The sequence below is a fragment of the Cherax quadricarinatus genome, unplaced genomic scaffold, assembly GCF_038502225.1.
Source record: "Cherax quadricarinatus isolate ZL_2023a unplaced genomic scaffold, ASM3850222v1 Contig339, whole genome shotgun sequence".
Lineage (NCBI taxonomy): Eukaryota > Metazoa > Arthropoda > Malacostraca > Decapoda > Parastacidae > Cherax > Cherax quadricarinatus.
Genome location: NW_027195365.1, coordinates 148,087 through 162,500, shown reverse-complemented (window position 1 = coordinate 162,500; position 14,414 = coordinate 148,087). Strand labels below are relative to the sequence as shown.

Sequence of the window (14,414 nt, the reverse complement as noted above, 5' to 3'; positions counted from 1 at the left end):
CACACACACATATATACACACACACACACCACACACACACACACCACACTCACACACACCACACACACACACACCACACATACACACCCCACACACACCACACATACACCCCCCCCACACACACACACGACACACACACCACACACACACACCACACACACACACACCACACACAAACACCACACACACACACACCACACATACCCCACACACACACACACCACACACACACACGCACACACACACACACACATACACACCCCCACACACACCCCCACACACCCTCCACCACTTGACACAAACACTTGACACAAACACGTACCACCCCTCCCCTAATCACCTCTCCCCCTTCCCTAATCACCTCACCTTAGCCACCTACCCCTCCGCCAAACCACCTAACCCCTCCCCAAACCGTCTAACCTCCCCAACTACCTCCCTCCCTCCAATAACCATCCTCCCCCTCCCCCATAACCAACCATCCCCTCTCTCCCCCAAACCATCTAACCCCCTCCCCAACTATCTCTACCCCTCCAATAACCATCCTCCCCCTCCCCCTCCCCCACAACCATCCATCCCCTCTCCTAACCATCTATTCCCCTCCCCCTAACCAGGATGAGGACAAGGGGCTCCAAGGACGAATCTGGGAGGGAGGAATGGGAGGTAGAGCTCAAAAAAAAGGGAGGAAGACTGGGGAAGGAGACTAAATGAGCTGGAAAGGAAGATGGAAGAGAGGTTAGCAGCAGAATGCAGAAGGTGGAAGCAACAGGCCACAGCAGCAGAAATCAAGATAGAGAGATTAGAAGAGGAGCTGAGACATCTGAAACAGCACAGAGACAAAGATATTACAGAAGTAGCATCGGCAATGGCTACATCAAACACAGACAACAGGTCTGAAGGAAGCATGGAAACTAAACTGTATGCAGAGGTCCTGTCAAACCCACATAGGGCCAAAACAAAGACAGGGAGCACACTAGGACAGAATGAGAGGTTGGAAGACATTGAAGGAACTAGGACATGTGCAAGGACCTTACCAGATACCTGTGGGGGCCAGGAGCAGGTGAGCAGGAAGGATAAACCAAGAAGCATAGGGGCCATAACTAGGGAAGGGACTGAAGGAAGGAACACTCCACGGGAAGGAACTAAAACACATCAGAGGATGCAATGGGAGTCACAGTGGGAGGTGGAAAGGGAAAGATCCGTGTTTGTCTATGGGCTAGACGAAGCTAAAGGGGAAACTTATGATAAAAGAAAGCAGGAGGAGAAAAAAGCGATTGAAGATATCATGAAGGTGATAGGCGAGGGGGACATGACCCAGGTGGCAAATTTTCGGAGAATTGGGTGGTTCACAAAGAAAAGGAATCGGCCTCTCAAAGTAATTTTCAAGGCAAAATCAACCCGAACCATGATCCTGCAGGAGAAAGCACGGCTGAGAGGCAAGCAGGAGTTCCGGAGTGTGTACCTCGATCGAGACAGAACACAGGACGAAAGGAAGACAATGAAAGAGAGAGTTCAAAAACGAAAGAGAAATGGGAGGAAATGAAAAAGGAGAGCAGAATTTCCCAGGATCAAATGGAAGGACAAACGCATCCCCCAGAAACACCTGCCGAAGGACTCCAGCCACGACACCCCCAAGGCAACTGAACAATCCAAACCAACCATCACACACCGATCCCTCTGTTTCCACCCCCCGCACCACAGTTACAGTATTAGAACAGAAGTTGAAGGTTTGGTACACAAATGCAGATGGATTAACGAATAAACATGAGGAATGGCAAGAAAGAATCAATGAGAAGTCCCCAGACATCATAGCAGTTACAGAAACAAAACTCATGGAGACAATAACAGATGCAATCTTCCCACCAGGATACCAGATCATGAGGAAAGATAGAAGGGGCAGGGGGGGAGGTGGGGTTGCTCTGCTCGTAAGAAACAGATGGAAATTCGAGAAAATGGAAGGAATAGATGAGACGGGAGAAGGAGACTATATAGCAGGTACACTTCAGTCTGGGGAACACAAAGTGGTCATTGCAGTGATGTATAATCCACCACAGAACTGCAGGAGGCCAAGAGAGGAATATGAAGAGAGCAACAGAGCAATGGTGGACACACTTGCTGAGGTGGCAAGAAGAGCTCACTCCAGCAGAGCAAAGTTGCTGGTTATGGGGGATTTCAACCATAGGGAGATTGACTGGGAAAACCTGGAGCTACATGGGGGTCCCGAAACATGGAGAGCCAGGATGTTGGACGTGGTGCTGGAAAACCTCATGCACCAACATGTTAAGGACACTATCAGAGTGAGAGGGGAGGATGAACCAGCAAGATTGGACCTTGTGTTCACCCTGGGCAGCTCAGATATTGAGGACATCAAGTATGAGAGTCCCCTAGGAGCTAGCGACCACGTGGTTCTGTGCTTTGAATACATAGTAGAGCTGCAAGTGGAGAGAATAACAGGAGTTGAATTGGAAAAGCCTGACTATAAAAGAGGGGACTACATAGGGTTGAAGAACTTCCTGCAGGAGGTCCAGTGGGACAGAGAACTGGCAGGAAAGCCAGTAAATGAAATAATGGATTATGTAACAACAAAATACAAGGAGGCAGTGGAAAGGTTTATTCCCAAGGGCAACAGTAACAACGGGAAGACCAGAACGAGCCCCTTGTTTACCCGACGGTGTAAGGAGGCAAAAACAAAGTGCAATAGAGAATGGAAAAAGTACAGAAGGCAGAGAACACACGAAAATATGGAGATCAGTCGCAGAGCCAGGAATGAGTATGCACAGGTAAGGAGGGAGGCCCAGCGACAGTATGAAAATGACATAGCATCGAGAATCAAGACTGACCCGAAACTGTTGTATAGCCACATCAGGAGGAAGACAACAGTCAAAGACCAGGTGATCAGATTAAGGACAGAAGGTGGAGAACTCACAAGAAATGATCAGGAGGTATGTGAGGAGCTGAACAGGAGATTTAAGGAAGTTTTTACAGTAGAGACAGGAAGGGCTGTAGGAAGACAGCACAGAAGGGAACATCAAGAGGGAATATACCAACAAGTGTTGGATGACATACGAACAACTGAGGAGGAGGTGAAGAAGCTCTTAAGTGACCTTGACACCTCAAAGGCGATGGGACCGGACAACATCTCCCCATGGGTCCTTAGAGAAGGAGCAGAGTTGCTGTGCGTACCTCTAACCACAATCTTCAACACATCCCTTGAAACGGGGCAACTACCTGAGAAATGGAAGACAGCTAATGTAGTCCCCATATTTAAAAAAGGAAACAGAAACGAGGCACTAAACTACAGACCTGTGTCTCTGACATGTATTGTGTGCAAAGTCATGGAGAAGATTATCAGGAGGAGAGTGGTCGAACACCTGGAAAGGAACAAGATTGTAAATGAAAACCAGCATGGGTTCATGGAAGGCAAATCTTGTATCACAAACCTCCTGGAGTTTTATGACAAGGTAACAGAAGTAAGACACGAGAAAGAGGGGTGGGTAGATTGCGTTTTCCTAGACTGCAGGAAGGCCTTTGACACAGTTACCCACAAGAGATTAGTGCAGAAGCTGGAGGATCAGGCGCACATAAAAAGGAGGGCACTGCAATGGATAAGGGAATACCTGACAGAGAGGCAGCAACGAGTCATGGTACGTGAAGAGGTATCACAGTGGGCGCCTGTTACGAGCGGGGTCCCACAGGGGTCAGTTCTAGGACCAGTGCTATTTTTGATATATGTGAACGACATGATGGAAGGAATAGACTCTGAAGTGCCCCTGTTCGCAGATGACGTGAAGTTGATGAGAAGAATTAAATCGGACGAGGATGAGGCAGGACTGCAAAGAGACCTGGACAGGCTGGACATGTGGTCCAGCAACTGGCTTCTCGAATTCAATCCAGCCAAATGCAAAGTCATGAAGATTGGGGAGGGGCAAAGAAGATCGCAGACAGAGTATAGGCTAGGTGGACAAAGACTACAGACCTCACTCAGGGAGAAAGACCTTGGGGTGACCATAACACCGAGCACATCACCGGAGGCACACAACCAAATAACCGCTGCAGCATACGGGCGCCTGGCAAACCTGAGAATAGCGTTCCGATACCTTAGTAAGGAATCGTTCAAGACACTGTACACTGTGTATGTTAGGCCCATACTGGAGTATGCAGCACCAGTCTGGAACCCACACCTGGTCAAGCACGTCAAGAAGTTAGAGAAAGTACAAAGGTTTGCAACAAGGCTAGTCCCAGAGCTCAAGGGAATGTCGTACGAGGAAAGGTTAAGGGAAATCGGACTGACGACACTGGAGGACAGAAGGGTCAGGGGAGACATGATAACTACATACAAGATACTGCGTGGGATAGACAAGGTGGACAGAGATAGGATGTTCCAGAGAGGGGACACAGGGACAAGGGGTCACAACTGGAAGCTGAAGACACAGACGAGTCACAGGGACGTTAGGAAGTATTTCTTCAATCATAGAGTTGTCAGCAAGTGGAATAGCAAGTGGAGGCAGGAACCATACATAGTTTTAAGAAGAGGTATGACAAAGCTCAGGAAGCAGAGAGAGAGAGGATCCAGTGGCGATCAGTGAAGATGCGGGGCCAGGAGCTGAGTCTCGACCCCTGCAACCACAATTAGGTGAGTACAATTAGGTGAGTACAGTGTAACATTGTTCACTACCACTTGGTGTAATATACAGTGTAACATTGTTCACTACCACTTGGTGTAATATACAGTGTAACATTGTTCACTACCACTTGGTGTAATATACAGTGTAACATGTTCACTACCACTTGGTGTAATATACAGTGTAACATGTTCACTACCACTTGGTGTAATATACAGTGTAACATTGTTCACCACCACTTGGTGTAATATACAGTGTAACATGTTCACTACCACTTGGTGTAATATACAGTGTAACATTGTTCACCACCACTTGGTGTAATATACAGTGTAACATGTTCACTACCACTTGGTGTAATATACAGTGTAACATTGTTCACCACCACTTGGTGTAATATACAGTGTAACATTGTTCACCACCACTTGGTGTAATATACAGTGTATGTGGTGAGTCAGTAAGAATGAGGTGTTCATCAGTGTTTTATCCTGGTACAGGAGTCAACTGGGGTGTTTCACTGGTTCTCTTACTTGTGAAGGCTTCAGGCTTCTACAAGAGTGTCACGAGCTGTGGTGGCTCTTCCTTGCTGTGATGACTGACCACCATGCTGCCTCTCTCCTGCCTCAACTACACCACACTGTCACCTCCACACTACATCAACTTGAGTGGCTCGGTAGGTGTTACACTGTGTACTGTGTCTTACTTTGTGTGATAGTGCTCTCTGTGTACTGTGTCTTACTGTGTGTGATGGTGCTAGTTGTGTACTGTGTACAATGACAACACTGTACATCCTGACACTGTGCAAAATGAAAGCACTGTCAATATGGAAAATTTTTATAGGGGTTACCAGTATGTACCTCAACATTACATTCATACAAGTAATCTCATTGGGAGACAACAACCATATTATTTACCGTAGTCACCCCATGTAGACATGTGAGAACACTTAGCCACCCCTGGTCACTGCAGGTGGCTCCTTCGACCTCACAATCTTACCCATATCTATCCGAGACCAGTATGAATTGAATAGCACCCACAAGTACGGCGCTACTAATTAATTGTGGACAGTATAGATTATATTAGTTTAACTGAATGAAGGGGGGGAGGGGGGGTTAAGTTACACTTATATATATCCACCAAGGAAAAAACACTTGTATATAATACCACCACTTACCAGATATTCTCTGGTGGTCACTTGATGTAGCTGGATCACCCACAACCTATCCAATTGCAACATACCTAACTGGCCAGTATCAGTTTGTTATAACTAGAAAGGTTACTTAATTGATGCTCCTTATTTCCTCCATCCAACATCTCATTTCGATGTCCTGCTATACTGATATGGTTTTTATTCCAGCAGGACGAGGTATCCGTTGGTTTGTCCCGGTTTAGAAGTCGTGACTCACTGAAAACTTTACTATCCGCGGTACAGGAACCACGAGGTGAACACGTGTTCACTTGGAGAACAGCGACTTATTTCCCTTCACACATTCTCTTAACTTAGTGTTATTATCGCCAATTACATTACAATTCACAAGACGATTTAACGCCTTGTAAATTTTAAACACGTTAGAGGTCGACACATTAAAATTTGAGACCGATGAGTGATTAAATCACGGGTATTTTCCCCTGAACTCCCCATGGTGTCATGCCATTATTCACTCATTTTTGCCACTTATTACAGCGGTCCCGTAAATCACGTTCCCTCATTCTTCACCAGGAACAGTTACGACACTTCCTATTATGAAGTGAGGTCTATATTAATCCTTAGGCTGCCTTGAATGCCAATTTCCTGGTCCCATGCTTTCCCAACCTCTTAACTCCATTCAAAACAATCCTGCCTCCCTATGCTCGTCTCCTCTGCGCCTCAGCGCAGGCACAGAGGTTCTCTTCTTTAAAATACACTTTAGAGCAACAATAATGCATTAATCATGTATATTTACATTATAAAAAATATACAGTATAATTTTGGGAAATTATTTTCCACACTGCGGCCAGGTGGAGGTCGTTGCTAGACGACTTAAATAATGTGGAGTACAATTTTCCCATCTTCACTGGCCACATGGCTTGGGAACTCCAACATTAGTATTTACAAAATCACTCATTAATTCTTTTCACCTGTTAACTCCTCAGGTTGGGCTCCATCCAAAGCACACTCAAGCTTCCATGCTTCTGGTATTAACAGTTTCCCTCTTATTGTAAGGTGTGACACTTAGCCTATACTCTCTGAGTTAATTTATTGAGCATACTGGAATTATTGGACTTTAACAATAACAAGTCCCTCTCAGTATCCCAAGTCAGCTCAGCACATTACTGCATATAGGCACTTCAACTCCAGGGCTATCTTCATTTATTGATCCCTCAAAATGGACTAATTACTGTTCCATTCCCTCGGGCATCCTTGCACCTTGCATATCCTCATTAGTTCCTCTTCAGTTGATGTCACACCCCGGAAATTGTCCACATAAGATTATTTACCCAATTACTTCACTTAGTGGACCACCTGTGCACTTAAGGTGTACATTTATCATTGCCTGAAGTAGGAACAATTTATTATTTAACTGTTGATTAATTATATCGTTATAAGCAGTCAACAATTCTGGTGTCTTGCTAAGTTCGCAGAGCTGGGCCCTTTAACTGTCCGTATGCCATCCTATAATTAGTAGGTTTCAGCTTCCACGGAAGTCGCACCCAGTAATGTCCAGATTCCAATTTAACATCCTTCAGGTATTGTTCCTGAGTAAAGGAATCATTTGGACTTTCCTCATTTATATTAATCCCTATGCTGTCCAGCTCCCACAAATTAGACTGGTTCAACATCATCCTCGATAGAAGAATACTTGTACTGGGTTGATCTTTTATGAGTAAGAAACACTATGACTATTTACAACTTCCTCTAGTCATTATTACTACGCGGTAGTCTGCCATATATTACATGGCCCTTACCAGTGTTGAGGAGAGTGACGCCGCATAGTTTTTGGATTTATGCCCTTTATCCTGAATTATTACATCCAACACCGGCAAGACTACCTCAGCTAGGCCATCATTATTGCCATTAGCTGCAACCTTTACATCAGTCACTGTAGTGTCAGGGTTATTAACATTATCATTATTGTCACCATTATTATAAGAATTACATACAACCCTGCACATAACTGTATGATGCCTTCCCTTGTTGCATTGATAGCAACTGTTCAATTTGGTATGACAATCCTTTACATTATGATTGTCTAGACATCTGATAAATCTGTCAAGTTCTTTCATTCTTTCCACTTTAATATCCCATGAATTATAGGCATTAGAGACAGTTTCTCTTTTCCTTGCCTGACCTCTTATTAACTGGGTTACCCTTACTGAGGTACTTACTCCTCTTACCTTGATGTGAGGAACCACTATTACTGATTCCTGTCACTTGATATGTGGCTATGTAACCCTTAATTATGATTATTACCACTGGGATTATTTTTTCCCTTTTGAGACTTGACAGATACTTCAGAGTCATTATGAGTTATATCCTTACGACTGTATGGCTGACTGGTCTGCAATTGAACAATTAAATCTTGCCGACCTAGTCTGATTTCCTCCAGACCGTACTCCGGAGGTTTTGGCAAAAACATCTTTTGGATTAATATGTTGATCAACTGCCTGGTTTACACCCTTTAATTTATTCAAAGCCTTACTTTTACAGGACAGTTTTCCTTCCAATTCGTTAAAGCATTCCTTTCCTTTCCATCTGCACAATTCTCCAGCATATCTCTTTCACAATCTTTAAACCACAATTTGTACCACACAAATCTACTCTCTAAAGCATCTAAATATAACTTTAATTCATTAGGGTTCACGGTTTCTTGATTCATTAAATCCAGACATTTGTATGCCTTCGTCACATGGCCTTTAATAGCCTGAAATGATGCTTTCATTACTTTAAAATCCATGAACTTGTCAGCCACATTAACTCCATCAGACCCAGCCATGGTTAGGGAATTATTAATCACTGATTATACAACTTAAGTAGGCTCCTTATAAGAGTAATTCTTGCACTTTACTCTTGTATAAATCCTAGCCACACATGTGCTAGCAATTAATAGGGCTAATTATCATCCACCACACGATCGATTAAATTTGTGTACCCTATACCCACTTCCTTCAATCTGTCACTTAATTATTAAGTAATTAATTCAATTAATTTTTCACTGATTGCATCCGGTTCAGGATGAACCAGCGGGCAGATATGGAAAATTATATAGGGGTTACCTGTATGTTCCTCAACATTACATGCATTCAAGTAATCTCATTGGGAGACAACAACAATATTGTTTACCGTAGTCACCCTGTGTAGACATGTGAGAAAACTTAGCCACCCCTGGTCACTGCAGGTGGCTCCTTCGACCTCACAATCTTACCCATATCTATCCAAGACCAGTATGAAGTGGATAGCACCCACAAATACAGCACTACTAATTAATTCTGGACTGTATAGATTATATTAGTTTAACTGAATGAAGGGGGGGGGGTAGGTTACACATGTATATATCCATCAAGGAAAAAACACTTGTATATAATACCACCACTTAGCAGATATTCTCTGGTGGTCACTTGATGTAGCTGGATCACCCACAACCTATCCAATTACAACATACCTAACTGGCCAGTATCAGTTTGCTATAACTAGAAAGGTTACTTAACTCTGGGTGATTGATGCTCCTTATTTCCTCCATTCACCATCTCATTTCGATGTCCTGCTGCACTGATACGGTTCTTATTTCAGCAACACGAGGTATCCGTTGGTTTGTCCCAGTTTAGAAGTCGTGACTCCATAAAAATTTTACTATCCTCGGGACAGGAACCACGAGGTGAACACGTGTTCACTAGGAGAACAACGACTTATTTCCCTTCACACATTCTCTTAACTTAGTGTTATTATCGCCAATTACATTACAGTTCACAAGACGGTTTAACACCTCGTAAATTTTACACACGTTAGAGGTCGACACATTAAAATTTGAGACCCATGAGTGATGATTATATCACAGGTATTTTCCGCTGAACACCCCATGGTGTCGCACCATTATTCACTCATTTTGCCACTTATTACAGCGGTCCCGTGATTACGTTCGCTCACTCTTCACCAGGAACAGTTACAACACTTCCTGTTATGAAGTGAGGCTTATATTAATCCTTAGGCCACTGTGAACACCAATTTCCTGGTCCAATGCTTTCCCTGCCTCTTAACTCCATTCAAAACACTCCCCTCTCCCTATGTTCGTCTCCTCTGCGCCTCAGCGCAGGCACAGAGGTTCTCTTCTTTAAAATACACTTTAGAGCAACAGTAATGCATTAATCATGTATATTTACATTATGAAAAATATATAGTATAATTTGGGAAATTATTTTCCACAGTCAACACTGACAAAACTGTCCACCCTCACAACACAGAAAGAATTGCCTACAATGACAACACTGTCCGAACTGACAGCCCTGTACACCATGACAACTCTGTCTACACTGTCAACATTGTGTACACTGACAACATTGTCTACACTGACAACATTGTCTACACTGACAACACTGTCTACTTTGACAATGCTGCCCAGTCAGACAACACTGCCCTCTGTGACAATGCTCCAACCCTGACACTTTTTTTTTATATTTTATTTAAAAACATACATAATGCAGTAGAACCTACCAACAGGTTACATATCGAGAATAGTACATAAAATCATTACATGCATTTAAATACAATAATTTTTCTTAACATATCTACTACATTATTTTTCCTTGTACATGTACATTCCAATTGACTGATACATAAAAAAGACAGTATCATCTCTCCAGTTCTTGTAATAATGACATCATGCTTATAACACGAAATCTAACCAAATAAACCCCATTCATATACAACTATTGTATTGTGTACAACTACATCCTAGTTGTACATTTTACTACCTAGTCTACACATTAAATTCTACAAAAAAACCCTACCCTTCCTTCTTTGCATGAGAGGCCGAGTGCCACTTTTCTGGTACATCAAAAACTTCAGGAGAAAAAAATATATATATAATATGTCCATAATCACACTGGCATTTATATAAACACATTCTGCACAGTGAAAATATAAATATACATTAACCCTACCAAATAACCCTATGTTTATCAAACAAAATCCATACAATCAGATTTCTTATATAGGTGGACCATAACTACGTACTTTATAGAGCCACCATGACAAGGAACATGTAAAGAATGCCAAAGATAAGTCAACCAATTCAAATTGATTCAACCCGTCAAAACCACTACTAAGATGACTGTTCTATTACCAGGTTTATAACCTATTATATAAACGTGAAATGAAAAACAAACCATCATATATAAAGGTTTTACATAAAGCTTAGAATATGACAAAAACTTATAACAAAAAAAGGACTATACGGAAAGGAAAAAGTTACAAAAAATCGTAAAACAGATACGCAGATCTGCATGACACAAAACAGTATAAGATATATAACAAAACTACCACACCTATCACAAATCATACATACAAACCCAAAATAAAATAACACGCCATGACTCTAGGAAAAAAAAGGAAATTACTCAAGAATTGTGTCAATAAGACCAAAATATGCGTCCCAAAATACATAAACAAAAAACTTCGATTACACCTAACATTCATGTAATAACGTCTAACATTCATATCTAGCCCATGGGCTCCACATCCACACGTGGCATGAAAACCTCAAAGATGATGCATATAGTATCCATGACTATGTACTGTGCCAAAACAAAAGCATTCACATTGCTAAACTCACAAACTAGTATTTAGTCACTTAGCAATAATACCAACTTACCTCATAATTTGTAATATTTTACAATTAAGAATAAAACTAAGTCTGCCCGAAATGCCTAGCCATGCTAAGCGTTCTAGTGGTACACTCTGTAATCACAATTTTACTACATGTAAACCACACAATAACCAAATTCCTGTAAACTCAGCATTGTAATCCTTATAGAAAATAAACTTTGAATTTGAATTTGAATACCTGGACACCAGCCCATACCCACAATTCACTACACTGACACGCCCCCCCGGGAGACAAGCCCGCTGTAACCCCTTTATCAAACGCACACACACATTATTACTCACAGATTCACAAGAATTTCTGGCGTTAGCATTCTATATCTTTCAGAGAAAACCCGATTCCATCTCCTTCCATACAATTCCCTATTTCGACACATTGTTCGATAAAACGTTAACGCAAGAACCCGCCTGCGTACCTCACTGTCCCCCTCCCCCTCATGACCCATGATATATATATATAATCCACCATGATATAATCTAATGCTCTTATGACACCCTCATCTAGCCCTCCAATATCTAGGCTTAAAGCTATCAGAGCCGACACCCCACGGCCTCCCACCCTCTGTATCACCTAACTCAACCAGCATCTGACCATCTCTAACCCTTCACAAAAATAAACTACAGTGGAACCTCAAAAAATCGAACTTAATCCGTTCCACGAGCTAGTTCTAAATTCGAAAAGTCTGAAATTCGAAGCAATATTTCCCATAAGAAATAATGGAAATACAATTAATCTGTTCCAGAAACACAAAAATATTCACACAAAAAACACATTTTATAGAGATTAATTACAGTTTTACATACAACAAATACTATAGTTTTTAAGTATGTATAGTAATACATATAAAATAACATTTTTACTTACCTTTATTGAAGACTGGTGATGGCATCTGGAAGATAGGGAGGAGGAGAGAGGGAGTTGGGGTTAGTGTTTGGAAGGAGAATCCCCCTCCATGAGGACTTCAGGTAAAGCCCTCTCTGGGGTTACTTCCCTTCTCTGTCTTTTAATGCCACTAGGACTGGGGCCAAACACTTCATGGACCCACTCTTTGAAAATCTGTCTTGTGACCCATGCCTTATGATTAGCTTTCCATAAGACACATAACTTGTTCTTAAAGACATTGTTTTTCTTAAACACTCTGGGAATTTCTGAATGATGCACAAGTAAAGGCTTCACTTTAAAATCACCAATAGCATTAGCACAGAACAAAAGAGTAAGCCTGTCTTTCATAGGCTTGTGTCCTGGCAGTGCCTTTCCCTCCTGTGATGAAGGTCCTTTTTGGCATTTTCTTCCAAAACAAACCTGTTTCGTCACAATTAAATACTTGTTCAGGTTTGAATTCTTCACTGTCTATGTTCCCCTTAAACTCCTGTACAAACTTCTCAGCCGCCCGTTTGTCTGAACTGGCTGCCTCATCATGTCTTACAACATTGTGTATGCCACTACGCTTCTTAAATCTGTCAAACCAGCCTCTGCTGGCCTTAAATTCACTATCAGCACTGGTTCCAGGAGTTTTCTGTACCAGATCGGCATGCAACTTCCTTGCCTTTTCACAAATAATCGTCTCTGAAACACTATCACCTGCAATCTCTTTATCCTTGATCCACACCAGCAACAACTTCTCAACCTCTTCAACTATTTGTGGTCTTTTTTTGGTTAGCATATTAACACCTTTCGCAACATCAGCTTCCTTGATTTGTTCTTTCTTTGACAGGATAGAACCGATGGTCGACTTGTTTTTCCCATACATCCTGGCAAGCTCAGCAAGTCTCACACCACTCTCATACTTCTGTATTATTTCCTTCTTCACATCTATGGTGTTTCTCGCTTTCTTTACCACAGGGGTACCATTAGCAAGTTTCTTTGGGCCCATGGCAGCTTATTTCACAGTCCCACAAGCACTAAACACAACGAAATAATCGTAAAATGCGTGAATGAGAGCGCAGGTTAGTGTTCACTCAAGCATAAACAAAGCTAGACTGCTCACACCGCCTGTGTGGGGACATGGACAAAGTGGGCAGCAGACAGGTCCCGTACCCGGCGGTCCGAAAATAGGGGAGCGTTCGATAATAGGGACACAGTTTGTCCGAAAAAATGGTTCTATTTTCGAAAGGTTCGATACGTAATATGTTCGATTTTTGAGGTTCCACTGTACATGAAATGTAGTCTCCTCCCCTAAACAGATACCACACCCTCCACCCTCTACAACCTTTCTGTTTCGTAGTATCGCTCCAGACGGGAGGATACCATGCAGAAAATGAAACATCACCTCACGCGCCCGAGGGTATAACTTCATCTTACTAAATCTATACCAAATGCTCTTCCACGTATACATGGGGAACAAGCCCTCAACTGGGACAACGCACCTACCTACAAGCAACCTACACAAAACCCTTATTTGAACATTTTTCAGTTCCTTAACCAACATCACGGCCCTCAGAACGATTTTGCATTCCTGCAACTCCATTCCTTGATACCACATACCCAGCCTATCATGTATCCTTTCCAACTGCCCCACGTTCACACCCACATGCGAAACTTCCTATTTAAGAAACACATTTAGCCCTCCATCTCAAATCCATCAACCCCAACCCACCCTGACATAGAGGTAACATTACAACATCTCTCCTTAACCAGTCACAACGTGAACCCCACAAAAATTTGTACACCCATCTTAAGATCTCTGCAATCACAGTTCCAGTAATTAGGAACACAGCTGCAACATGCCAAACCTTACTATACAATAAAATGTTTACTACTTTCACTCACTGTACAAAAGTTAGGTGCTGGAGTCTCAAAGCACCTAGACGCCCCACGATCCTTTCCAATAACCTATCCGAGTTTTCCACCCTCGCTGCAACCATGTCATCCCTATAAATAATACCACAAATCTTTAAAGACACAGCCCATTCTTTAACAACATTACTTCTCCCCTCCAACC

The 14,414-nt window shown here is 42.4% G+C and overlaps 1 protein-coding gene across 5 annotated transcripts in view; it reads left to right on the top strand.

Annotated features, from left to right (window-relative positions):
• The window catches only part of LOC128702066 (uncharacterized), a 133,577-nt gene that overhangs the window by 31,913 nt on the left and 87,250 nt on the right, over positions 1-14,414 (top strand). For 2 of the 5 annotated variants that reach the window (XM_070080352.1, XM_070080353.1), the window contains exon 3: positions 5,114-5,289. The exons of 2 other annotated variants lie outside the window; for them this stretch is intronic. In XM_070080352.1, coding sequence (XP_069936453.1) covers positions 5,114-5,289 — 176 coding nt within the window. Of the gene's footprint in view, positions 1-5,113; positions 5,290-14,414 lie in introns of those variants that run through there. One more of the 5 variants, XR_011391149.1, reaches the window with a different exon arrangement.